This window comes from Chiloscyllium plagiosum, chromosome 25 (assembly GCF_004010195.1).
Source record: "Chiloscyllium plagiosum isolate BGI_BamShark_2017 chromosome 25, ASM401019v2, whole genome shotgun sequence".
Taxonomy (NCBI): domain Eukaryota; kingdom Metazoa; phylum Chordata; class Chondrichthyes; order Orectolobiformes; family Hemiscylliidae; genus Chiloscyllium; species Chiloscyllium plagiosum.
This window is the reverse complement of record NC_057734.1, coordinates 4843167-4868140: the sequence shown is the minus strand read 5'-3', so window position 1 is coordinate 4868140 and position 24974 is coordinate 4843167. Positions and strand designations below refer to the sequence as shown.

At 39.8% G+C, this 24974-nt stretch overlaps 2 protein-coding genes across 2 annotated transcripts in view; one reads left to right on the top strand and one right to left on the bottom strand.

Annotated features, from left to right (window-relative positions):
• LOC122562524 (catechol O-methyltransferase-like) overlaps nucleotides 1-24974 on the bottom strand; it is a 234766-nt gene that overhangs the window by 80557 nt on the left and 129235 nt on the right. The gene's annotated exons all lie outside the window — the stretch shown is intronic.
• The window catches only part of txnrd2.2 (thioredoxin reductase 2, tandem duplicate 2), an 87616-nt gene that overhangs the window by 28934 nt on the left and 33708 nt on the right, over nucleotides 1-24974 (top strand). The window contains exons 7-11 of the mRNA XM_043715390.1: nucleotides 2779-2841; nucleotides 5024-5091; nucleotides 17763-17782; nucleotides 18287-18378; nucleotides 20634-20808. Of these exons, the coding sequence (XP_043571325.1) occupies nucleotides 2779-2841; nucleotides 5024-5091; nucleotides 17763-17782; nucleotides 18287-18378; nucleotides 20634-20808 (418 nt within the window). The remainder of the gene's footprint in view (nucleotides 1-2778; nucleotides 2842-5023; nucleotides 5092-17762; nucleotides 17783-18286; nucleotides 18379-20633; nucleotides 20809-24974) is intronic.

Genomic DNA, 24974 nt, shown 5'->3' with positions numbered 1-24974 from the left:
TTTGGCTCCCAGATGTTATGGTCTGCTACTTCCTCAGAGTGCCCTGTTGATGTTGTTATGAAGGTGTGGGTATACTGTGCCTTGAAGAGAGTTAAAAGCGAGCAGAACTACCTGACACAGCACCAAGTGTTTTGAATAATGTAACACTTGGTCGAAAGCTAGATTAGCTGGTTGCCTGGAAATGACAAAAGAGATTTTAATTAGGCCAATCAGTTTAAATTATACTCCAAAAACTGCCAAACTCCAATCAAGTTTGAATTGATTACATTGACAATCTTAATAGCCAATGACACCATCCGATGCCTTGTGGGTATACGACTGGGAAAACTGAACAGTTGGGAGGAGAACTGCCAAGCCAACGACATCTGCAGACTGCCCAGAGAGTAGCTCTCTTAAAGGTATCTTTTTCAATCCACGACCTGTGAAGCAGAAATCCCTAAGAAGAAGTAAAGAAGATTCAACATCTGGCTGGTTGTTGAAAAGCTGGATTTTGGTAAATCTTAATCAGAGGTTTTATCGGACTAGTATTATAGAAGGGAAAGTAAAAGATAGGTTAGAGGAAGGAGTTGTAAATAGTTGTTAGTTAATTATTCTTTGTGATACTTTAAGAAATAAAGTTGTTATTTTTCCTTTAACTAGTTCTTGCCTTGAATTTTCACAGGTTAATGCACGGGACAAATCTTTTCTGTGTTGCTGGTTTAAATTAAGCAGAAGGGTTTACGCAGTGTTGTAACAATGTAACCAAATGATATAAACACCTGACTAATGCTGTAAGATACATGGTCTCGTTACTATCTTCCACTTCACAAATTGCAATCAAAAATCTAGTATTTTTTGTTTATTCTTCCTGCAATCTCAATCGATTGCAACCAATTAGAAATGACAAGACTAACAAGAACTTGCCTCATTACCACTTGTCACAATAATCTAGAGACTCAAATTAGGATCAGGGGACAGGAGTTGAAATCTCATCAACCACCTATTGGAATTTAAATTCAATTAATAAAATCGAGAATCAAAAGTAAGTCTTAGTAATGTTGAGCCTGAAACTATCATCAATTGTTGTAAAAACCCAGCTGGTTCACTCTTGTCTTTTAGGGAAGGAAATTGGCCATTCTCACTTGGTCTGGCCTACACATGATTCCAGATTCATAGCAATATGTTTGACTCTTAACTGTCCCCTAATTTCAAGGCAATTCAGGATATGGAGCAAATGCTAGCATTGCCAGTGACACTGAAATTCCATGAAAGAATAAATTGGAATACAAAATCCCATGCAAAATTTACACGTTGTTTATTGTGATGTCACAGACTTTTTAAGTTATTGCTGAGCAGCCTCAACCTGAGAAATTAATCTTACATTTTCAGATTGTCTTATTTCTCTATCATGATGAAAATGTTCACTTATTTTAAATTTCTGTTTAAATTTTTGTCATGATATTGCAGCTCCCATAATTCCATATATATGTTCTGATTGCTTATTGTCTTCTCTGCAAATTTAAAGTCACCTTCCCATGGCAACAGATTCAAACAAACCTCAAGAAGTGGGGGGCGGGGGGGGGGGGAGGGAATTCAAAGGTCGGAGATCATTCATTCTTTCTGAGCTGCTTTCTTTAACAACAGAAGCTCTGCCAGTGACTGCAAAGTCCGGGCCAGTTTCAATGTTTAGGAATGAAAAGATGTTGGAGGAAGAATAAATAAAAATGACTAAATCCTTGACTGCAATTGTGAAGTGGAAGATAACAATGAGACAGTTTATCTTCCAGCATTACTCAGATGTTTATTTCATTTGTGAAATATTGCTTCTGTACATATGCTATATTACAACAAACTAGCCATAATTAATGTATGACCAGTTTATGTCATAAAGTTGCCACAGTCCCTGCAGACCATAGGGCTACTGTCATTAGAGGAAACTGCTGGTGGTTTAACTGAAGTTCACCACATCTCAGGTGAGTGGAGAGGGTGAGCAGGCTGAGCCTTTTTATGCTGACATCAGCCAATACAAAATTGAACCATGTAGTGGTGTCATTCTGAATCTCAAGCCAGCCATCCAGCCTCGGTTTGAGCTAACCAACCCCAAACAGTTTATACAAGCAGCTTATTTACTATGTGAACAGACAAATTTCCAATAGAAACATGTTGCGAGATCAAGTAGATTAGACCCATATTCCCTGGACTTTTGAAGATTTAAGGTTAATCTAGTTGAAACATACAAAATGGTTAAGGATCAGAACTACAGAACATAGGTTTTGGGTGAGAGGGGAAAGATATAAAAGAGACCTAAGGGGCAACTTTTTCACACAGAGGGTGGTGCATGTATGGAATGAGCTGCCAGAGAAAGTGGTGGAGGTTGGTACAATGGCAACATTTAAAAGGTATATGGATGGATATAAGAATAGGAAGGGTTTGGAGGGATATGGGCTGGGTGCTGGCAGGTTGGACTAGATTGGGTTGGGATGTCTGGTCAGCATGGACCGAAGGGTCTGTTTCCGTTCTGTACCTCTCTATGACTCTAAAAGGTGGAGGAGGCTTGATGGGTCAAACAACCAACACTTATGTTCTCAAACTCTGTTAGCAATGCAACACTCATTCCGAACTGCACTGGAATACTTGCCGAGATTATGTGCACGTTGGTTAAACAACTGTGAGGCTTATGTTTGCAATTCATTCCTGTGGCAAGTTTTACTCTGATAAACTACAATGTATTTCCTACCAACTTTTTTCATTTGTTATATTACCAAATTTGACTTGGAATAATATGGATTTGTTTTGCAGACCATTCTGACTGCTGAAAACATTGTGATTGCAACTGGAGGCAGGCCAAAATATCCCTTGGATGTAAGCTTGAATTGTTTGTTGTCCAATCTGTGATACATAATTTGCTTTTTAATAGTTTGTTGTATTTAGGTTGTAAAATCCTCTTTATTTTTCTAATTGCAATTACAATTTAAACCCCTGTGAGGTACTGAGTGTAAGATGAATGGTTTTCTATAGGGAGGGAAATGTGGATGTGCCACTAGATCATGTTGCTACTGGGCATCTTTTAGTATCATAGAATCTGATTTGTGACCTTTTAGTGGAACATTGGATCTGTTTTTCTCCTTCTCTCTGCCAATGCTAACAGGCCTGTTGAATATTTCAAGCATTTTCTGTTTCTATTTCATTCACAATATTTTGTTTCTGTGTTGTTCTGGTGTAGTGAAACCTGGTAATGGGTTACTTGCTTAACCTTTCCGCTATGAATAGTGCACGGGAGAACCAAGAAAAAAGAAAATTATGCTTCTACTCAATGCGTTTTACGTTTCTGTTTCACAGACTTAGCTTCCAAAAACAAAACAGCACATTTTACACATCCCTGTGTGATTTGTTATTTTCTTCTTTCTTCTCCTACCATCTGTTGTTAAAGTGTCTGAATGAAACTGTCAAGTTTGGGGTTGTGATGTGCATTATATGGGGAAAGGGAATCTTTTTACCATGTATCTATTTTATAACCTATTGAACTTAGCAATGTTGTCAAATTTAAGATTCCTCATGTTCCCAATACGGACATCCCTCACACACTTCATCTGCCATGCATTTACCCAGTCGCTCCACTTCTCCAAATCACACAAAGCTTTGTGTTGTCTGTAAACTTGGGCGATACTGCATTTAATTCCCTCTTCTAAATCATTAATATATATTGTGAAATAGGTGGTCCAAGTATTGATTCCTGCAGTACCCCAATAATCACTGCCTGCCATTTGGAAAAAGGCTCATTTCTTCCTACTATTTATTTTCTGTGTGCTAGCTGGCTCTCTATCCATGTAGCCCAAATCACATCACTTTAATTTTACGTGCTAACCTTTTATGTGGGACCTTACCGAAAGCCTTCTGAAAACCCAAGCAACATCGACTGACTACCACCCAATCAACTTTAGTAGTTACATCCTCGAAACATTCTAGTAGATTTTTCAAATATGATTTCCCTTTTGTAAATCCGTGCTGACTCTGTCTGATCCGGCCTCTGTTTTCCATGTGCTCTGCTGCTAAATCTTTTATGATCAACAGTAGCATTAGCCTAATGTCAGGCCAACTAATGTATAATTCCCAGTTTTCTCTTTAGCTCCTTTTTAAAATAATAGAGTTGCATTAGCTACTTTCCAATCCATAAGAACTGTTCCAGAGACTATAGAATCTTGAAAAATATTCAAAGCATCCATTAAATCCACTTAATATCCAGGATGATGAGAGAGTGGTTGAGGAAAAATTCTGACTGAGTTTTCTTCTCTCCTTAATCCAGGTTCAGTGAGGTATATTGAAGTAGTTGTAACAAATGTTTTGGTTGAGATCAGAGTCCAGTCATTCTTACAATCTCTGTTGCTCTGCTTCATATTGGTGCCAACTGATCTACAGCTTGTTTGGAGGATTAGCTTGTTAAAACTCAATAAAAACAGAAAGAACTGCAGATACTATAAATCAGAAACAAAAACAGAAATTGCTGGAAAGGCTCAGCAGGTCTGGCAGCATTTGTGGAGCAAATCAGAGTAAACATTTCAGGTCCAGTGGCCCTTCCTCAGAACGCAGTTTGTACCTGAAATGTAAACTCTGATGTCTCTAAACAGATGCTGCCAGCAATTGCTGTTTTTGTTTTTGTTAAAACTCAGTTGATTTACAAATGCATTTCTGACTTAAAGTATTACTGTTAAATTAGTTAGAATGGAAAATAATATTTCTTAAGTCAGGAAGTCTTGCAGCACCTCTGGACAGAGTTAATGTGTCAAGCCTAGTGCGACTTCTTCAGAAACATTAACTCTGTTTCTCTCTCCACAGATGCTGCCAGATCTCCTGAGTTTCTCCAGCATTCTCTGTTTGTTTCAAATTTCCAGCACCAGTAATATTTTGTTTTTAATTCTTTGTTCAGTGTCTTTCATCAAAGCTACTTTGTCTGACAGGCTGTTTATTTTCTCGGAACAGACAGAAATACAAAGCAATACTTCTTTTTGCTATAAAATGAGTAAAATGCACATTTTCTTTGTTAAAGATTCCAGGGGCTAAACTTGGCATTTCCAGTGATGATATTTTCTGGCTCCAAGATTCGCCTGGGAAAACGTGAGTAATTAATCCATTTAGTTTTGCGTTTTCACACACGAGGGGAGGAGAGGTTAATGCATCTGCAGTGAACAGTTTATTAGAACTGCAAAGCTGCTTGGTTAAGATGTATAACATGGACAGTAACAGTATTTAATGGACATTGGCTTCCTGGTGTAAAATACAGGAAGAGAAAAGTTATCTTACCATATGTCTTAAAAACTAATGATTATATTGACTACTCTTTTAATCAGCTACTGTAAGTTGGTTACTATGTGTCTGATTGTGGTGAGCTGTCACAAAACTTCTGATGAAATTGTTGTTTGTGGAGCATAAAAAAATCATATTATTCAAATTTATTTATGAGGGGCCAGAAAATCTAGGATCATGTGTAGCTCATTGCAAAGCCCATTGAACCTTTCTAATTTCTTCAAAATACAGATTCTGGAAGGGCCAAGGCTGAATTATTGCATTAAGTACATTTCCTTCTATTTGCATATACTGGTTTTAAAATAAATTGACTTCACCTTTGTGTGCCTGTAAGTTGTGTTGTTGCTCCAATATTAGTGTTACCAATGGGTGAGAGATCTGATAGAGCTGACCATGTTTTATATAATTTTCTTACCGAAAGTACGAAGTGGAATAAAGTAATGGAGAGTAACAGAAGTGAATTGGACAGCAAGTCATTGCTGGCTTTTATTGTGCATTGTCAGAAAACTGGTTCAAATTACAGTTTTTGAAAATAAATCTGCACTTTTTTTAAACCCAGAAAATTTGGCCTTTTTTCTCCTCTATCCTTTACTTTTTTGTTATATAGATGGAGTTGAAAATCTGATAGAAGCTAGTGAACTGAAAGTATAAATTGCAAAGCTTTATGGGTTGTTCTGCATTATAACTCTATCGGGTAGCTAAATATGTATGAAAGTTGTCCTCTTCATTTTTCAAAGCAACAGAGAAGCAGTTTACTGGGTGCTGTTCTCTATTTTCACAAGGATTAGGTATCCATGGATAATGTGGCAAGTGTGGATTAGTTTTATGTGAGGGGCTGTCTGTAGACTGTGTATTTAATTATATTGTTTGACTATATTTTATTTACAAGGTAAATACAACTGTGCATCAATAGTAATTCCGTAGTCAGCAGGTTTTTTCAACCATGTTTACAGATCTTGTGACTGCTCCCAGGCTTGGGATTTTCTAACTTAGTAGTGAGATGGAAAAAATTCCCTTTTTAATTTAGTTTGAGCAACTATTGGTGCAGGCCATTAAAACTTGAATTGTAAAATGCTGAAGTGTAGACTTGGGTTCTGAGTAGGAGATTTCTTTTCCCAATGCTTTTTGAAATGTCAGAAGACCTCAGTAAAAGGTCATTTTAACCGAAAGCAAATAAAAGTCCATTCTACTTTGACAAACTTCATTCAGTCTGTAATTCCAATCCATTGTGAAGAGATATTTAGAAACTTGGACATCTTGCATCAGGATGGTTAAAGGTAACAATTACTTCTAAGAGTAACACATGTCCCGCAAGACACTCGTTGAGCTTTTGTATGGTAGTCTTAGTGATGTCATCAATATAGCCTCAATGTGTGTTTTTATATTATAATATTCTCTGTACTTCACAATCTTTCTAATGATAAATCAAGATGTCAGGAGAGGAATGCATAGCTTCCTGAAACGTTAACCTCTTAAAACAATAAATGTCGAAGTCAGATTAGCATCCAATATTCCCAATGGTTCATTCCATTAGAAAAGCTATAGCATTTGCCTTCTGGGTACTTTTTGAGAAGAACTGCCAGTACTTTTTCTCCTCGTCTGTTGTTTCTCAGATGAAATGTGATGAACTGAAAATGTGTCAGCAAAGAGTCTGGCTGTTGACAAAATCAAAATGATGGACACTGAAAAGAAAAATCACAAGTTGTAACTTTTTTCCATCAACGCTGCACAATAAATATTCAAATGCAATGGTACAAAAATTGCTTTCATTATTTCTGTGCAAATTCCACAGTAACTTCAGACAGGTAAAGATGTGCGATCAAACACACAAATTGAAAGGTTTCTGTCTGAGTCATACTTCTTGTCAGTTAACACAAAAGAAACTGGCCCTCTATGTCACTTGATGCATTCCAATGAGCAATCAGACACCAAAGTTCCTATATTTAACTGTAAATTTTTAATAATAGTTCTACAGGAAGTTGTCAAATGTTAGTACTATGGAACAGTTTAATAATTAAATAGAGTTTAGTTATTGTGATTTTTTATTTTTAATTGATCCCTTTGAATATTAGAAGTTTGTTACTTGGAAAAATAGTGGAAAAATCTGAAGGAATTTTAAATGATTTATCAGAATGTCAAACCTGGGGTAATATCATTACAGTCAGATAGTAACTATTGTGTGAGGTTGGTTAGCTCATTTGACTGGTTGGCTGATTTGTGATGCCAAGTGATGCTAATTGCATGGGTTCATTTCCCACACTGACTGAGATTACCATGAAGGACTCTTTCTGTACTTGTCTCCTCACCTGAGGCATGGTAACCGTCAGGTTACACCACCACCTCTAATAAGAGAACAGCCCTATGGCAACTTTAACTATTATGTGGCACCTGACACTGAAAGCACTTACTACATCATGTTATTGTCATCAGTGAGTCCTACTTGAATGAATGCAGTGAAAAGTTTGTATTGTCATCACTAGGTGCCATCTAGGTATAGATGCTTTGTGTTTTTACAGAATTGAAATAGTTAAAAAGAAGTCTAGCATGGGAATACAGAGTTTAAAAAGTATCTGGAGAGTACTCAAGTTATAGTCCTTTTTCAATGAGTCAGCGAAGCCACGCTGCCTCCAACAGCTGGCTTCTGTCTGGGACTTGTCTCCCCTGCTGGCCTGCACTCTCTGTGCTCCCACTCTGGCTCCAGCTGTAACTCAGCTCCCAGCTCGGCCCACACTCGCTGTGCTGCCGCTCTAGCCACGATTCACTTTCGGCTCTCCGCTTGCACTGGTCCCACTCCAGACTCCGGCCGCAACTCACTTCCGGGGCTCGGCCCGCGATCGCTCTGCTCCCACTCCAGATTCCGACTGTGGCTCACTTCGAGGACTCAGCTTGTGTTCCCTCTGCTCCCACTCCACACTCCGGACACAACTTGCTTCAGCGGCTCAGCCTGCGCTCGCTTTGCTCCTGCTCCAGGTGTAACTACCCACAAATAATTAATGCGAAATTATAAACAGCCAGACTTTTCTTTCAAAATAACAGTGAATTCTCATTATTGCATAAATAGAAGACTACCCTGGCACGCAGTAGACACATGGTTAAACAATTATATCTACATATTACTGTCCACATAATGCTGTTGTGTTAGCTTCAGGAACAAAGAATTTGATTAACAGCTTCACCATTGACAGGTATTAAATGTGAAGAAATAGTTGCGTTGGCATAATAAATACAAAAGGATTTGTCACAGTTACTCGGCTAATAATTACAATGTTAATCTTAATGCTGACTTCATGACTGCCTATCTTTGGTACCAAAAATGAACTTTTATAACTGTGAAATTTAACTTAGAACATAGAACATTACAGCGCAGTGCAGGCCCTTCGGCCCCCAATGTTGCACCGACCTGCAGAACCAATCTGAAGCCCATCTAATCTACACTATTCCATTCTCGTCCATGTGCCTATCTGATGACAGTTTAAATGCCCTTGAAGTTGGCGAGTCTACTACTGTTGCAGGTAGTGCGCTCCACACTCCTCCTCCTCTCTAAGTAAAGAAACTACTCTGATATCTGTCCTATATCTATCACTCCCCAATTTAAAGCTATGGCCCCTTGTGCTAGCCATTGCCATCCAAGGAAAAAAATTGTCAATATATCAATTAAAAGGAATATAGAACAGGAAGCATAAGGATTGATTTCAGGTATCTACTAAATGGGCTGATTCAGTCCAGGCAACAGACTTGCTTTGTACATCCTACCTGAGGGGACAAAATTTTTAAAAGGTTCCCATTTCTAACAATCGGATATTTCAGCATTTCAAACGTGTAACACATGCCCCGTATGAGCCTTTTCTGTTTCTTGAGGCATTTTATGGCAAAGATGCAATGAATAACATTTCAAACCAAAAACTGGGATAAGTTATATAGATTAGATTACTTACAGTGTGGAAACAGGCCCTTCAGCCCAACAAGTCTACAGCGACCCGCCGAAGCGTAACCCACCCAGACCCATTCTCCTACATTTACCCCTTCACCTAACACTACGGGCAATTCAGCATGGCCAATTCACCTGAACTGCACATTTTTTGGACTGTGGGAGGAAACCGGAGCAATATAATTTCCTAGTGGATCTTAAAGTGTTGTAATTTTGTGAGTTTATGCTAATAAAGTATACTGGCAAACAGTGCTTTGATTGTTTACATACATCCCCATTCTAACTAATCTTTTCACTTCTCAGGAGGCATAAAGAGGTTTTGTGCTGTAGCCTCAGGGCTCAACTTTAAACAGGAAAGATTTCTATAATCTATATTTAGGGCTAAACGATGAAAAGAATGGAAAGATACTTCAAGAAACCTTGAACCAAAATGTATGTGTCTCAATGAAGTCATCTTTCAACCTTTTTCTCTCCAACGAAAACAGCCTCAAGTCCTTCAGCCATTCCTCATAAGACCTTCCCCCCATACCAGGCAACATCCTAATAAATCTCCTCTGAACCCTTTCCAAAGCTTCCACATCCTTCCTATAATGCGGTGGTCAGAACTGTACGCAATATTTCAAGTGTGGCCAAACCAGAGTTTTGTACAGCTGCAGCATGATCTCATGTTTCTGAAACTTAATCCCTCTACCAATAAAAGCTAACACACTATATGCCTTCAAAACGATCCTATCAACCTGAGTGGAAACTTTCAGGGATCCATGTACCTGGACACCATGATCTCTCTGCTCATCTACACTACCAAGAATCTTAGCATTAGCCCAGTTTGCCACCTCTCAGCCCAGCTCTGCAGCTCATCTATGTCGCTCTGTAATTTACAACATCTTTCACCATTATCCACAACGACCTTAATGTCATCCGCAAATTTACTAACCCCTTCCTCTGTGCCCTCATTCAGGTAATATATAAAAATGACAAATAACAGTGGACCCAAAACAGATCCTTGCGGTACTCCACTAGTAACTGAACTCCAGGATGAATATTTCCCACCGCTAAATCACCTCCAATCCCATACCTCCGTATTTTGTACAATAGCCTACCGTGGGGAACCTTATCAAATGCCTTACGGAAATCCATATAAACCACATCTACTGCTTTACCCTCATCCACCTTTTGGTTACCTTCTCAAAGAACTCAATAAGATTTGTGAGCGCTAGACCATGTTGACCATTCCTAATCAACTTATTCCTTTCTAGATGATTATAAATCCTATCTGTTATAATTCTTTCCAATACTTTACCCACAACTGAAGTAAGGTTCATAGGTCTATAATTTCCAGGGTTGTCTCTACTCCCCTTGAATAAGGGAGCAACATTTGCTATCCTCCTGTCTTCTGGCATTGTTCCTGTAGACAATGACGACGTAAAGATCAAAGCCAAAGACTCGGCAATCTCCACCCTGGCTTCCCAGAGAATCTTGGGATAAATCCCATCTGGTCCAGGGGACTTATCTATTTTGACACTTTCCAGAATTGCTAACACCACCTCCTTATGCACCTCAATCCCATCTAGTCTAATAGCCTGCATCTCAGTATTCTCCTCAACCCCATTGTCTTTTTCTAGTGTGAATCATTAATTTAGCACTTCCCCGATCTCCTCTGACTCCACGCACAATTTCCCACTACTATGCTTGATTGGCTCTAATCTTACTTGAGTCATTCTTTTATTCCTGATATACCTATAGAAAGCCTTAGGGTTTTTCTTGATCGTATCTGCCAACGACTTATCATGTCCCCTCCTGGCTCTTCTTAGTTCTCTCTTTTGGTCTTTCCTTGCTAACTTGTAACTCTCAATTGCCATAACTGAGCCATCGCATCACATCCTTTCAAATTTCTTCAGGTTTTGAAATTTTCAGGGAAATCTTAAAATATTCAGAGTTTGATTTGCTTTTTCTTTCTATCTTTGTGCTATGTTAATCCAGTCACTCCTTCCCTTCTGGCACCTGATTACGCATTGAATTCTTTAATTCATTTTTCTTCTCTGGCTGTTTTGGTATAATCCTGAAACCTCATTGGTTGTGGAGATGCCCTAATGCTTTCTCTGATCACTCAGGTTCCAGTTGCTTTGTTTCCGTTGTGCTGCTACCAGCTTGCACACACATTGATTAAATGGGCAAAAATGTTTTGAGCAGGAGTAAATGAGGATAACGCATGTATAACTCATGGCAGATGTATCATACGTCCTGCTTGTCAAATGTGGCCCATTGAATTTTTTCAATAAAAGTCAAGCCCTAAGTGTTAAATTTAATAAATAATGGCATATGGTCAACAGTTAAATCTTCTGTAACTGATTTGTTTATCCTTATTGCCTTGGATAGATTAGTCTAAATTTTTGTGGTTTTAGTCCTGTCAGATGTTCCCTAGCCAAGTTCATTCACATAAACAACGTGGAGGCAAATTGAACTAAAGGAATAATACTTCGAGTTCTTTTTCTGCAAAAGACTTATAAAAGTAGCTTAAAATTTAACTTACGTTTCTATTGAAATTGAAAGATCAGCACCTATAACTCGAATCTCCAGTAGCAAGTGACTCAAATCTGAAATTGCGAGAGTGCATTCAGCACTTGGTTAGAAAGGCCAGTTTTTGTTCTTCCCTGAATGCAATTTTATCTGGGTAAAGCACTAACTCATAGAGCCATGGAGTTAAACAGCATGGGAACAGACCCTGCGGTCAAACGCGTCCGCACTGACCAGATAGTTCCATTTGGCAGCATTAGGCCCCTATCCCTATAAACTCTTCCTGTTCATGTACCCATCAAGATGCCTTTTAAATGTTGTAATTGTACCCAACTCCTCAACCTCCTCTGACAGCTCGTTCCGTATATGCACCACCCTTTGTGAGAAAAAGTTGCCCTTTAGGTCCCTTTTAAATCTTTCCCCTCTCGCTTTAAACCTGTGCCCTCTGATTTTGCACTCCCTAATGTGGCAATATGAGGGCAAGGGTAGAGTTTGAGAAGGAACCCCAGCCAGTGCAGGAATTGAACACACACTGTTGGCATCAATCTGCATTGCAAACTAGCCATCCAACCAATTAGGCCAACCAGCTGGCTAATTGACCATGGTGTGATACAAGCCCTTCTCTTTGTCATTGCATACAGCACACATTGCAGTGTGCTGCCCCTAGTTATTCAAAGCATTTTATTGCTATTTCTATTTACCACCACTAGATAGCAGTGGATATCCAGCATTCAGAGTCCACACTGAAACGTGGCTTACATCTGCATCAGTGAATAGAAACACTAATGTTGTAATGTCAGTTTTGGAGCTAAAGCAGTACAAAAATACACATTTTCTTTCGTACAGATTTCTATTCTCAATTCTGGAGTTGTAGATCAAGTTGACAGGGTGAAATTAATCATTTTGAAGTTTGCAAATGAGCAATGATCTTGCTACATGAATAGAAGATCATACTCCTAATACTACTTTTGTCTGGTTGTTGTTGATACAGGTTTTAACAGTGTATGGGAGGTGTATTACTGTTGACCTTATCACATTCCTGCAATAATAGTCAGAATAAGCCTTGAGGGGTTACAGTAGCTTTTTTTGTTCTTACTCAACAAATATGACTGTTCTTTTGCAGTTTTCACAGAATATGTTGTGATCAAATCATTTAATTAGTTATCTAATTTTTTGGCATAGTTCAGGGTATTTCTTCTGCGTTCATTGTTGAGATGTTCCTGATCCCAAAATTTTTCCTCTTTTTGGCCGCATTTTAAATTATTTTGCTTTAAATTGACAATCCTTTAGGATCAGCAAAAGTGGACAATACTTTGTGAAAGTTACTGGAATTATAAGATTGCAACGTCTCTGATTTTGAGATGTCAGAACTAAGAGTCCTTTACCTTTTTGAAAAATGGATCATCCTGAAATGATGCAGAAAAGGATACCTCTGTCAAAATGGCTGAAAATTGATAAACTATCTTGCCGCATGTTGCCCAAGGCTGCACCCTGTGTCTGGTACATGCTGAATTCAAAGCATGTTCCCAAGGCCAGGGTTGTGGGCTGTGCCTTACCTGCTTGTAACAATTTATTCACGTGTTGAATCTTTCACAGGTACAGAAGCTCCAATCCCTCTGCTTTCAGTGCAAGGCGTTGGTGGAAGGTCAAGTTTATAAAGTGGCTAATGACCAGGTTCACACTGCACTGGAGCTTTGGGGGACCAGTGTTTTTTTATATAGTGCCTTTAACACAAGCAAAATATGTCAAGTTGCTTTACAAGTTGGCATTTGGGTGGAGAATAGGAAAAGTGACCAGAAGCTGAGTTGAAAAGATGGATTGACTGTCTTTGTTTTGAAGGTGGAACTGTATGAGATGGTTCCATTTTGCCTAACAGTTATATTCATGTCAGAAACTACCAGTCAACGATTGTCTCCACCCAAAGAGAATCTGACTATAATCCTCTTGATATTCAGTTATATTACCATTGCTGATTACCACACTATCAATATACTGGGGTTTACCATTACCTAGAATCTTAACTGGACCAGTCATATAAATACAGTAGCTACAAAAAGCAGCTCAGATGCTAGGAATACTGCAGTGAGTAACACACCATTTGTGTCCCTGGTGCCTGGTCTGCTATCTACAAGGCACAGTCAGGAGTGTGTAGATATACTGTCCATTTACCTGGATGTGTATGGCTGCAATAATACTTAAGAAGCTTGACACCTGCCTGAACAAACATCCCTCTCGATCCACACCCCATTCAGCATTCACTTCTTTAATTTCTGACGCAAAGTGGTGGCAATATTGAGCATTTACAAGATTAGATGTACTAACTCACTATGGCTCTGTCAACAGTACCTTTCAGACCCACAACCTTCAGCACCTAGAAGTACAAGGCCAGCAGATGCTGGAAAGACTACCACATGCAAGCTGCACATCAACCTGACATGAAAATACCTGATTATTCCATCACTGTCCCTGGGTCAAAGCCCTGGGATTCATAGAACATAGAACAATACAGCACAGAACAGGCCCTTCGGCCCACGATGTTGTGCCGAACTTCTAACCTAGATTAAGTACCCATCCATGTACCTATCCAAATGCCGCTTAAAGGTCGCCAATGATTCCGACTCTACCACTCCCATGGGCAGCGCATTCCATGCCCCAACCACCCTCTGTGTGAAAACGTTGCCCCTTAGATCTTTTTTATATCTTTCCCCTCTCACCCTAAACCTATGCTCTCTAGTTCGACCAGAACTGCACACAGTACTCCAACTGTGGCCTAACCAAAGTCCTGTACAGCTGCAACATCACTTCACGACTCTTGAATTCAATCCCTCTGCTAATGAACGATAATACTCCATAGGCCTTCTTACAAACTCTATCCACCTGAGTGGCAACCTTCAAAGATCTATGTACATAGACCCCAAGATCCCTCTGTTCCTCCACCTGACTAGGAACCCTACCGTTAACCCTGTATTCCGCATTCTTATTTGTTCTTCCAAAATGGACAACCTCACACTTGGCAGGGTTGAACTCCATCTGCCACTCCTCAGCCCAGCTCTGCATCATATCTAAGTCCCTCTGCAGCCGACAACAGCCCTCCTCACTGTCCACAACTCCACCTATCTTCGTATCATATTCCCTTCCTAACAGCATTGTGCGAGTCTAAAACTTCGAGAAAGCCATTCACTGCCTCTCCAATGCAATCAAGGATGGTCAATACAGTCAACAACATCCACATTCCATGAATGATTTAAAAAAAAAGATAAGTAACATGATAACTGCTAATGCAAATAATTGTCCACAATGAATTAATAAAGTTGCACAGGAGGTTGAGGGACTGATTATGATGAATGCAATTAAATGCTATGTATTCAGTAAAATAAATATACTGCCTTGAAGATCTGTGTATCTGTATCCAACAGATCACCTTTCAGATAAACCAGCTGGATAATAGAAACATTGACATCCATTAACAGGGTATTGGAAGCTTCAACTGCTTATGCACGAGTGACCTATGGTATTCTGGATAGCAGCCCAAGGCAAATTCCTATTGTGTACAGCTCATTGTGGACTTAACACCAATGATGTAGCCCTTGGGGCAGTAACATTAAATACTGGTAGTCTTCTGCAATATGTATTGCATTTTTAGCTGTATTGTGTTGTTAATTCCTAAAGGGATTAGTCTTGTCATTAGAATTGTCCATTCCACCATCGCCTCATCCTTCAAATGTCTTGAAGCTTAATTTTGTGTGGGCCACACAGATAGCAAAAGTTTTTTTTTGCCCTTTGTAGCTTTTACTGTATTTTCAGAAGTATTTTACCACTTGTATTATGACCTTTAAAAAAAGAATGTGCTTACATTTATTCCTCTGCAGAAAAAAGCTATATCGCAGAGCTACAGACTGAGAGCTGAGTCGTACTGCAATTGGATTCATAAGATCATAGGTTTAAGTCTGATTCGTGTAAATTGTTCATAACCAAGGCGCGCACACCCTTCCACAGCCCTAAGAGATATTGTTCGACTTTAAACTGAACACCCGAACTGTTTTTTGTTGACGGAAAAGGTTACAGTTTTCTTATGTTTAACCTTTGCTTATTGGAATATGACACACTGGGGGAAAACATTGGAGTCTCTCTTAACCTAATATATTCTCAAGGTCAAAAATGAAATGACACCAGGTTATAGTTCAACAGGTTTACTTGAAATTATAGGCGTTTGGGAGAAAGAGTGGAGCTCCAAAAGCTTGCAATCTCAAATAAACTTGTTGGATTGTAACCTGGTGTCATTGATTTTTTGACCTTGTCCAACCCAGTCCAACTCTGGCATCTCCATGTCATAATATATTCTCAGTAAAGTTTTCCATTCTGCGAATACGTAATATTGGTGGATAGTGTGACAAACCTTCACTTGCCATGTTCCTCAGAATATGCATATACCATCAGGATGGAACCACACTGATGCTTTAAAGAGATCTAGACACCTAATTTCATTATAGTCACAGGCCATGAACGACCAGATCAGCTGATTAGAGAACCGGCATCATAGCTAACCTCTCTGAATCTCACTTGGTTTGATTGCATTTTGTAGGAAGTTTGGCTGAGTTTTAAATGGAAGACTGCCCTGTAAACATTCCTCGGTATTGGCCAGATGGAAACTAATTTGGGCTGAATAAAGCTACCAAATGACCAAGAAGTTAATCACATTGGAATCCACTTGTTGCAGTAAACACAGTTGACATTTTTTTTCCTTTCATTCCCACCACATGTGAGGTAGGCCATCTCTGGTCCTCCGCTGGTAGTTTGGCTACTGTTAAATAGGATGATTTGTATCCTTCCCACTGCCTCAAGCCCAGGGAGGGAGTTTAAGGATTTTGACCCAGTGACAGTGAAGGAATGCTGTACAACTCCAAGTCAGGATAAAGTGTAGCTTGGTGGAAAACTTGTAGGCAGTGGTATTCCCATCTATTTTCTGTCCTTGTCCTCTAATTGTAGAGGTCACAAACTTGGAAGGTGCAATGCAAGTATGTTGGTGAGTTTTGCAGACCGTCTAGTAAATAGAATACCCTGCTGCCACAATGCCTCGGTGAGAGATGGGAATGAATATTGAAGGTGTTAATTGAGGTGCCAATGAAGGTAGCAGCCTTACGCTGAGTGGTGTTGAGCTTCTGAAGTACTGCATTCATCCAGACAAGTGGAAAGTATTTCCTCACACTTCTGATTTGTAGTTTGTAAATGGTGAGCAGGTTTTCTGGCCTGAGGAAGTAACTTAATTGCAGGATTCCTGGCCTTTAATTTGGTCTTTTTAGCCACACTATATATATGGCTAATTGAGTTCAGGTTTGGTCAATGTTGATTGTGGGCCACTCAATAATGGTAATGTTGTTGAATGTCAAGGGACAATGGTTGAATTCTCTCTTGTTGGTGCTGGTCATTGTGTGGCACTTGTGTGCCACGAATGTTTTTGGCACTATGAGTCCAAGCCTGGATATTGTCCTGGTCTTGCTGTATTTTACCATGGACTGCTTTGGTACTTGCCGAGTCACAAATGGTACTCAACATTGTGCAGCCTTTCGCGATCACCCCCATCTCTGACCTTATGATGGTGGGAAGGACATGGCTGAAGCAGCTGAAGATGGTTTGGGACATTGCATAAGAAATTCCTGCAGCAATCAGAGGTGTGTGTGTGTGTCAGTGTTCTAATTGTTCTATCAAAGAACAGTATATTAAGCTACATTACTTGTTGCCAATCAGTGGCTACAGGCTTTGGGAGGATGCCTTGTGCTTCTGTATTTGTCGATTACAATCCAATCCAATGATAAACTTTATCAACCCTGCAGCAATGAGTGGGCCTTCCTCCCCTGGTCTTGAGCTCTTCTCAAGAGCTGGCACATGCCTGAGATTGACAGACACCAGCACTCAGTACTGTATACCATTCAGTATATTTTACAGAACAGTGTATGGGTTGCTGGGGTTGAAAGGAAAAAAAGTGTAGCACCAAAAGAAAATTACATTTCTCACTTTAATATTTTTTCCCTTCTCTTTATAGGTTGGTCATTGGTGCAAGCTGTATCCTTCTTTGGAAAACCATTAATAGACTAATAAATGCTTGTACTTACGATCCTATACAGGAGTATAATTTTAAAGACCTGACATACAATCATTTTCTGTCCTTAAGAATGGCTGCTTTACATTGTCCTGCATTGCATTCTGACCTGAGTATAAATCGACTTGCGAACAGACTCGGGAACGGAATTCATTCGCAATTGTGAGGCTGCCTATAAGATTATAAGGACTGCAGATGCTGAAGATCAAAGTCAAGAGTGGAGTGCTGGAAAAGCACAACAGGTGAGGCAGCATCTGAGGAGCAGGAGAATTTACATTTTGGGCCTTTTATTCATCATGAGTATAAAGTTATATACTCAATAATTTTACCCAACATTAAGGATACTAAACATAATTTCATGTTGATGAACCATATCTAATGTCAATCACCAGGTTTGATAAAAGCAGTTTTTAAAACCCCATGCATAGTGCATTAATGTTTGGATCCTTAACCTGATACTTCATTAGATGTGGCCTTGGAATGTGCTGGATTTTTAACTGGTGTTGGTTTGGACACTTCGATCATGGTGCGAAGCATTCCTCTCCGTGGCTTTGACCAGGTATGATAAGGAATATTTCTATATTTAACTATTAAATTGGTTTGATTTTTCATTAACAGATTGTTCTTTGAAGTTGTCTGGATTCATGAAATGAAATACAGAGGCTGTTTTTTTTTCTGTGATATAATGATATTCTTTAAAGACTTCTTTGTGGAGTCTGTTTTCACTTAGAAATATTGTACCTGTAGACTTGTCATAGGAGCAGCTTAATATGAGTACTTATTTAATGCTCTTTTGAATGTTTGGAAGAACACAAACTTGATCGAAGAGGTCGGATTTAAGGATGGTCTTAGAGATGATAGAATTGGATGGGTTTAAGGGAGAGAATTTGAGTGTGGTGTGAGGCCCAGTTAGGTCATGGCATGGTTGGACCTGCTGGGACAAAAGGCAGAATGATGCAGAAGAGGAATGGAGGATTTGGAGGGTGAGGAATGATGAGTTTGAGGAGGTTGCAGACATAAGGTGAGGCAAGGCCAGTAGAGGTTTGAAATACCAAGGTAAGAATTTAATATGAGGTTTTGGCAGATTGGTAACCAGTGTATGTAATCAAGGATACAGATACTTTGGGTACTTTGACAGGAAATGGGTAAGATTGTTTTGGGCAATCTTACATAGGTTTTGTAAAGGTGAGAGTATGGGGTTAGAAGCTCTGTTAGAGAGCAGAGACTATGCAACAGTTAGTAAAATTACCGCCTCCCTTTAATGCAATGACAGAGCAATTATTCTACACAATGAGGCACAAGAACAGATATATTTAATGAAGATTGGTGAATGGTTGATCATTTAAATAAAATCTTCAAAAATATTTGGGTAATATCAACTACAAGAATGTAACCTGATTGTTTATTTGCATCTAAGCTCCACGATGTCCTTGTTGTCCCTCATACATCCATAATATATTTTAAAATGTCCGAACAGATCTTTCACGTCATTGATTGCAGTAAGTTGGAAAACGCATCGTTTTATAGGAGCAAGAGCACCCAATGTGACCGCCTCTACATTGAAGAAACCAAATGCAGCCTGGGTGACCACTTTGCAGAACACTTCCAGCCGGTCATTTTAACACAGTGTCCTGCTTGCACACCAGCTTGTCCGTCCTTGGCATGCTGCAATGGTCCATCAAATCATATCACAAACTGGAGAAACAACATTGCATCTTTAGATTAGACAATTTACAACCTTCTGGATGTGATACTGAGTTCAGCACCTTCAAATTGTGAGCCAACTTCCATTCCTTCCCTTTTAGCTTTACTTGTTGTATTCTCTGTCACCATGTCCTCTCTCCCCTCCCCTCCCCCCCATTCCAGTAGGACTGTCTGATCTTTCCACTTTGGCAATTAGACACACCACTGTTCTGCCCTTCTCACATTCCAATCACTTGATCTGCTCTATCAACACCCTTTCTCCCCAGCATTCCACGCTCCCACTATTGCATAAATGCTCCCCCCTCCTCAGTTCATGTCAGCTGTGATGAATCATAGATTCCCTACAGTGTCAAAACAGGCCAATTTGTCCTACAAGTCCACTCTGAAGAATATCCCACCCAGACCCACTTTCCTACTCTATTATTCTACAATTACCCTGACTAATGCATCTAATCTGTGCATCACTAAACAGTACGGGCAATTCAACATGGCCAGTTTACCTAATCTGCACATCCTTGGACTGTGGGAGGAAACCGAAGGAAACCCACACAAACACTTGGAGCATGTGCAAACTCCACACAGACGGTCGCCTGTGGCTGGAATTGAACCTGGGTCCCTGGTGCTGTGAGGCAGCAGTGCTAAGCAATGAGCCACCGTGCTACCAGTGAGTCATGTGGACTCAACGTTAGCTTGCTCTTTCTCCACGAATGCTGTCTGACCTGCTGTGACCTCCAGCAATTTTTGTTTCGAGTAATACTCTGTGTTTTATATAGTACTATTTTGCTAAGATAACGCTATATAAAATGTTCCATCTAAAATTTATTTGTTTCACTGTGCATTCTTGAGTTCCCTCGTCTATTCTGCACTACAAAGAGCCTATCAGAATGAAAGCACAGCTCTGCCCTGATGGGAATCTCCTGTCAGAAATGGGGAGCTCTTTCATTATGTAAATATGGAGGATCGGAGGGGTAATCTGTGAGAGATTGCCACTCCTCAGAAAATAAAGGCTAAAACTGAAAAATTCAACTTTCTTCCGAGATAGCTCATATAAATATTGCCTGACAATATCCGGTTGCAAATTAACTTACTTCTCATTTTCTTTTAATGTAGCAAATGGCCCATTTGGTGACAGACCATATGACATCTTATGGCACCAGAATCTTTTGGAAATGTATTCCAATCAAAATAGAAAAACTGGACAGTGGAAAACTGCAGGTTATTTGGAAAAATCTGGAGTCGAATGTGGAAGAACGAGAGTCTTTTGATACCGTGATGTGGGCAATTGGTAAGAATATCAAATCTTAACACACCCCTTTAATCAGAAACATTGTGGTGATTTTACAAACTTGCATTTGTGTATCTTTGCATTAGGAAAACATGCAACCTTCATAAAATTCACCAATAATATTTTTATTGGGCAATAAAATGGCATGACAGATTAATTATAGTTCAGTCCATTATAATGCATTGTTATTAATATTCAGTGGTGTTTTTGTATGCTAGATTGTGTACCCTTGCCCTATAGTTTGGTTCAAGTTTTGAAAATCCATTAGGGTTTGGTTGCAAACATATTGATAGTCTTTCATTGTTACCCAAATACCCATCGCTCACAGGAGCCTCTCCACTCAGCATTGGTGTTCCATCTGAAGGGGGAACATCTGTGATGCGCTTCATACTGTTCTCACTCAAACTCCACTTGTAATCTTCCAGCACACAAGTCCTGGAGAGTATTGAGAAGAAAAATTCCTGGCTACGGTTTTTTGGGCCTTATCTTTCCAGGGACATGGACATCATTTATTACTCTCTTTATCAGCAACCTTAATAAAAATAATTAATTCACCATACAACTGGAATCAAATATGTACTATTCAGGCACTCATTGAAAAACCTTGCTGAATATTGGGGAGGAGGATGGGGGAATGAAAGAGTAGAGGGAGAATACTACCCATTTTTATAGCATGTTTTAATGTTCTACCTTGTACTTTTTGATTTTTATTGACACCTAACTCGGAAAAGAGTTAGATTTAATGAGATGTGGCGTTTCACAGGCTCACAGCACTATGAATTTGGATGTTGATTCTTTGTAACAAGTGAAAAACATATATGGTATATTGTAGTAGGAAATGTACCAGCCTACATAGAATGTTGGTTAAAGATGAAAAGAGTGAGTTACAGGGTTGCTTCAATTGGAGAAGGATGAGAAATTCTGTGCACTAGCAATTGATATTGGATCTAAATGGCTGTAAGGAGTGTCAGGTTGAAATTTACTTCTGGTGCTCACTAACACATACGTGTGTGTTGAAATTTACCATTAATGGAAGAGAGAGGGTTTTGGCAAACTTTAGAAACGGCGGAAGACTTCTAGAGGAGTCAGGCCAGCAAATGGGCAAACAGGTAAAATGAAGTGTGAAGCAATATATTTTGGGAGAGAAGAAACAAGATTTGGAATACATACCCAGAAATGTAATGCCAAGTGGTGCCTCATCCTTGTGAATGTAAGGAGTTCAGGTTAATTGTCTCAAGAGACCCTCATATTCTCTTTGAATCCAGGTTCACTGAAGTTGTGGCAATGTGAGCCATTACCTTTCCCACCCTCACTCAAAGTGGCTGAGGCCACCTTCAGCCCTCCACTGTTCCAGTTGACCCAGCGGAAATATGGAATTAAGGAAGGTTTCAAACTGATCTGTTTGGCTCAGCTACTTACCAGTTAGACTCGTTGAGACATTGTGGGAAGCTTGCATTGTTCGAAAAGCAGTTTGTTCACTGCAGAATTGCTGAATCAACCATAAAACGTTTCTTTAGTGAGTTTGGTTTTCAAGTTGAAGTGGGTACAATGTTATATAAGTCTTATGAACTCAATGGTATGTAAACTGAGTATATTCAACTGTATAAAAGGCCCACTTGAATGAATACAAATGTGTAGTTTCACAGGCTCAACTGCATAGTAATCCACCTAATTTTTCTCACTGTCAGATCTATTTACAATGAGTCCATCATGAAGATCTTAACTTTATTTTTGGTCAGCCCTGCCTCTGTTCAGCAAACCTAGAAGTAAACTGTAAGCACTTTGATCTGTGCTTTTGAGTTTACACTCAGTGTTTCTGTGTTAACACACCCATACCAGGTGTTTTAGACAGTGGGAGATAAAGCAATGAGAAGAGGTTAACTCTTTAACATAATGATTTCCTCTCTATTGCACTGTTCAGTCTTTTTCTGGGCGCTACCATAATGAATTGTATAGAAATGCAGTTAAACTTGACTGATTAGAGTTTCATCCCCTTGTGCTTTCCTGTTGATTGTTTTCAATTCTTCCTCCACATTTCCTGTTTGATCAAGAGAGCAGATAGTCTGCAGTTTGAATGCAGCTTCAGTCTTTTCTCCAAGTTTTTTGAGTAAGATAACGTAGAGTAGGCTGAAGGGCATTTGTGGCCGTGCTTCATCTTTGAAAGCCTAGGTTTGTAGAGAAAGGGGAATATTGTGCAGATCTCCTGGTAAACCATGTGTTTGACTTCGAGATGATTCTGTGAATCTTGCTAGCAGTCAAGGTGGTGGTAGTGCATTCAGAGCAACCTAATTCAAGCTCAAGAAAGATGAGACAGAGAGCCGAAATGACGCAGGTGAATGCATTAGCAGGCAGTATGTGAGCAAAGGATCACTTTGCATTGCCTGTTATGGACTTTGAATGTAAGTACCTAATTGGCTACATGAGTGATCTACTGGTAGTGGTTACTTGTTAAAAATAAAAAAAAATCTCATGGTGATTCGGTGATGGGAAACAAAACCATTTGGTCGTGTGTGATAGCACTTCCGGAGAGAAAGATCACTCAGAGGATCTGCCCTTATCTTTGGCATGTGAGCAGGGTGCTGGTGGTATTTAGGTTTTAGAGAGATCTGAGTTTTACAGCTTGTTAAGAAGACTAAGTGATGCTTTGCACAAAAGAAAAAAATTAGCTTTTTTGATGCAGCTTCAATGTTACAGGTGCTGTAGGACTTTAATTTGAAGTGGGAGATTTAACAGCTGGGAGTCTGATTTATCCAACAGGACTCACCTTGGCTGCCTCTGGGAGTTACTGCTGAGAACCAGTTCATGGGATATCTCGGTCCATGTGCTAGTAATGTTCATGGAGGTCAGGCAGCATCCAAGGAGCAGGAGAATTGTTCCCAAGTCCCTCCTCCCTACCTTTTATCTTAGCTTGCTTGGCACACTTTCCTCATTCCTAAAGAAGGGCTCATGCCCGAAACATCGATTCTCCTGCTCCTTGGATGCTGCCTGACCTGCTGCGCTTTTCCAGCAACACATTTTCAGCTCTGCTCTCCAGCATCTTCAGTCCTCACTTTCTCCTAGTAATGCTCATCCCAATCTCGGCAAATACCATTCTTTACTGCCACTGTCTGAGCGTCTGTTTATTTAATAAATAAATAATATGTTAATTATGTTGTTGTAAAAATGTAACTTTGCTGTCGGACAGTTTTCAGGTGAAAATCTTTGGTATAGGCTTCAAAGGATCCTTAATAGGATGTAGGTTTGCTCACTGAACTGGAAGGTTTGTTTTCAGATGTTTCGTCACCATACTAGGTAACATCATCAGTCAGCCTCCGGATGAAGCACTGGTGTATGGCCCGCTTCATAATAATGGGTTTAGGTTTCCTTGGGTTGGTGATGTCATTTGCTGTGGTGACGTCATTTCCTGTTCTTTTTCTCAGGGGCTGGTAAATGGAATCCAAGTCATAGAGATGTACAGCATGGAAACAGAACCTTCAGTCCAACCTCCATGACAACCAGATCTCCCAACCCAATCTAGTCCCACCTGCCAGCACCCGGCCCATATCCCTCCAAACCCTTCCTATTCATACACCCATCCAAAGGCCTCTTAAATGTTGCAATTGTACCAGCCTCCACTACTTCCTCTGGCAGCTCATTCCATACATGTACCACCCTCTGCATGAAAAAGTTGCCTCTTAGGTCTCTTTTATATCTTTCCCCTCTCACCCTAAACCTATGCCCTCTAGTTCTGGACTCCCCAACTCCAGGGAAAAGACATTGCCTGTTTACCCTATCCATGCCTCTCATAATTTTATAAACCTCTATAAGGTCACCTCTCCGCCTCCGACGCTCCAGGGAAAACAGCTCCAGCCTGTACAGCCTCTCCCTATAGCTCAAATCCTCCAACCCTGGCAACATCCTTGTAAATCTTTTCTGAACCCTTTCACGTTTCACAACATCTTTCCGACAGGAAGGAGACCAGAATTGCATGCAATATTCCAACAGTGGCCTGACCAATGTCCTGTACAGCCGCAACATGACCTCCCAACTCCTGTACTCAATACTCTGACCAATAAAAGAAAGCATACCAAATGCCTTCTTCACTATCCTATCTACCTGCGACACCACTTTCAAGGAGCTATGAAACTGCATTCCAAGGTCTCTTTGTTCAGCAACACTCCCTAGGA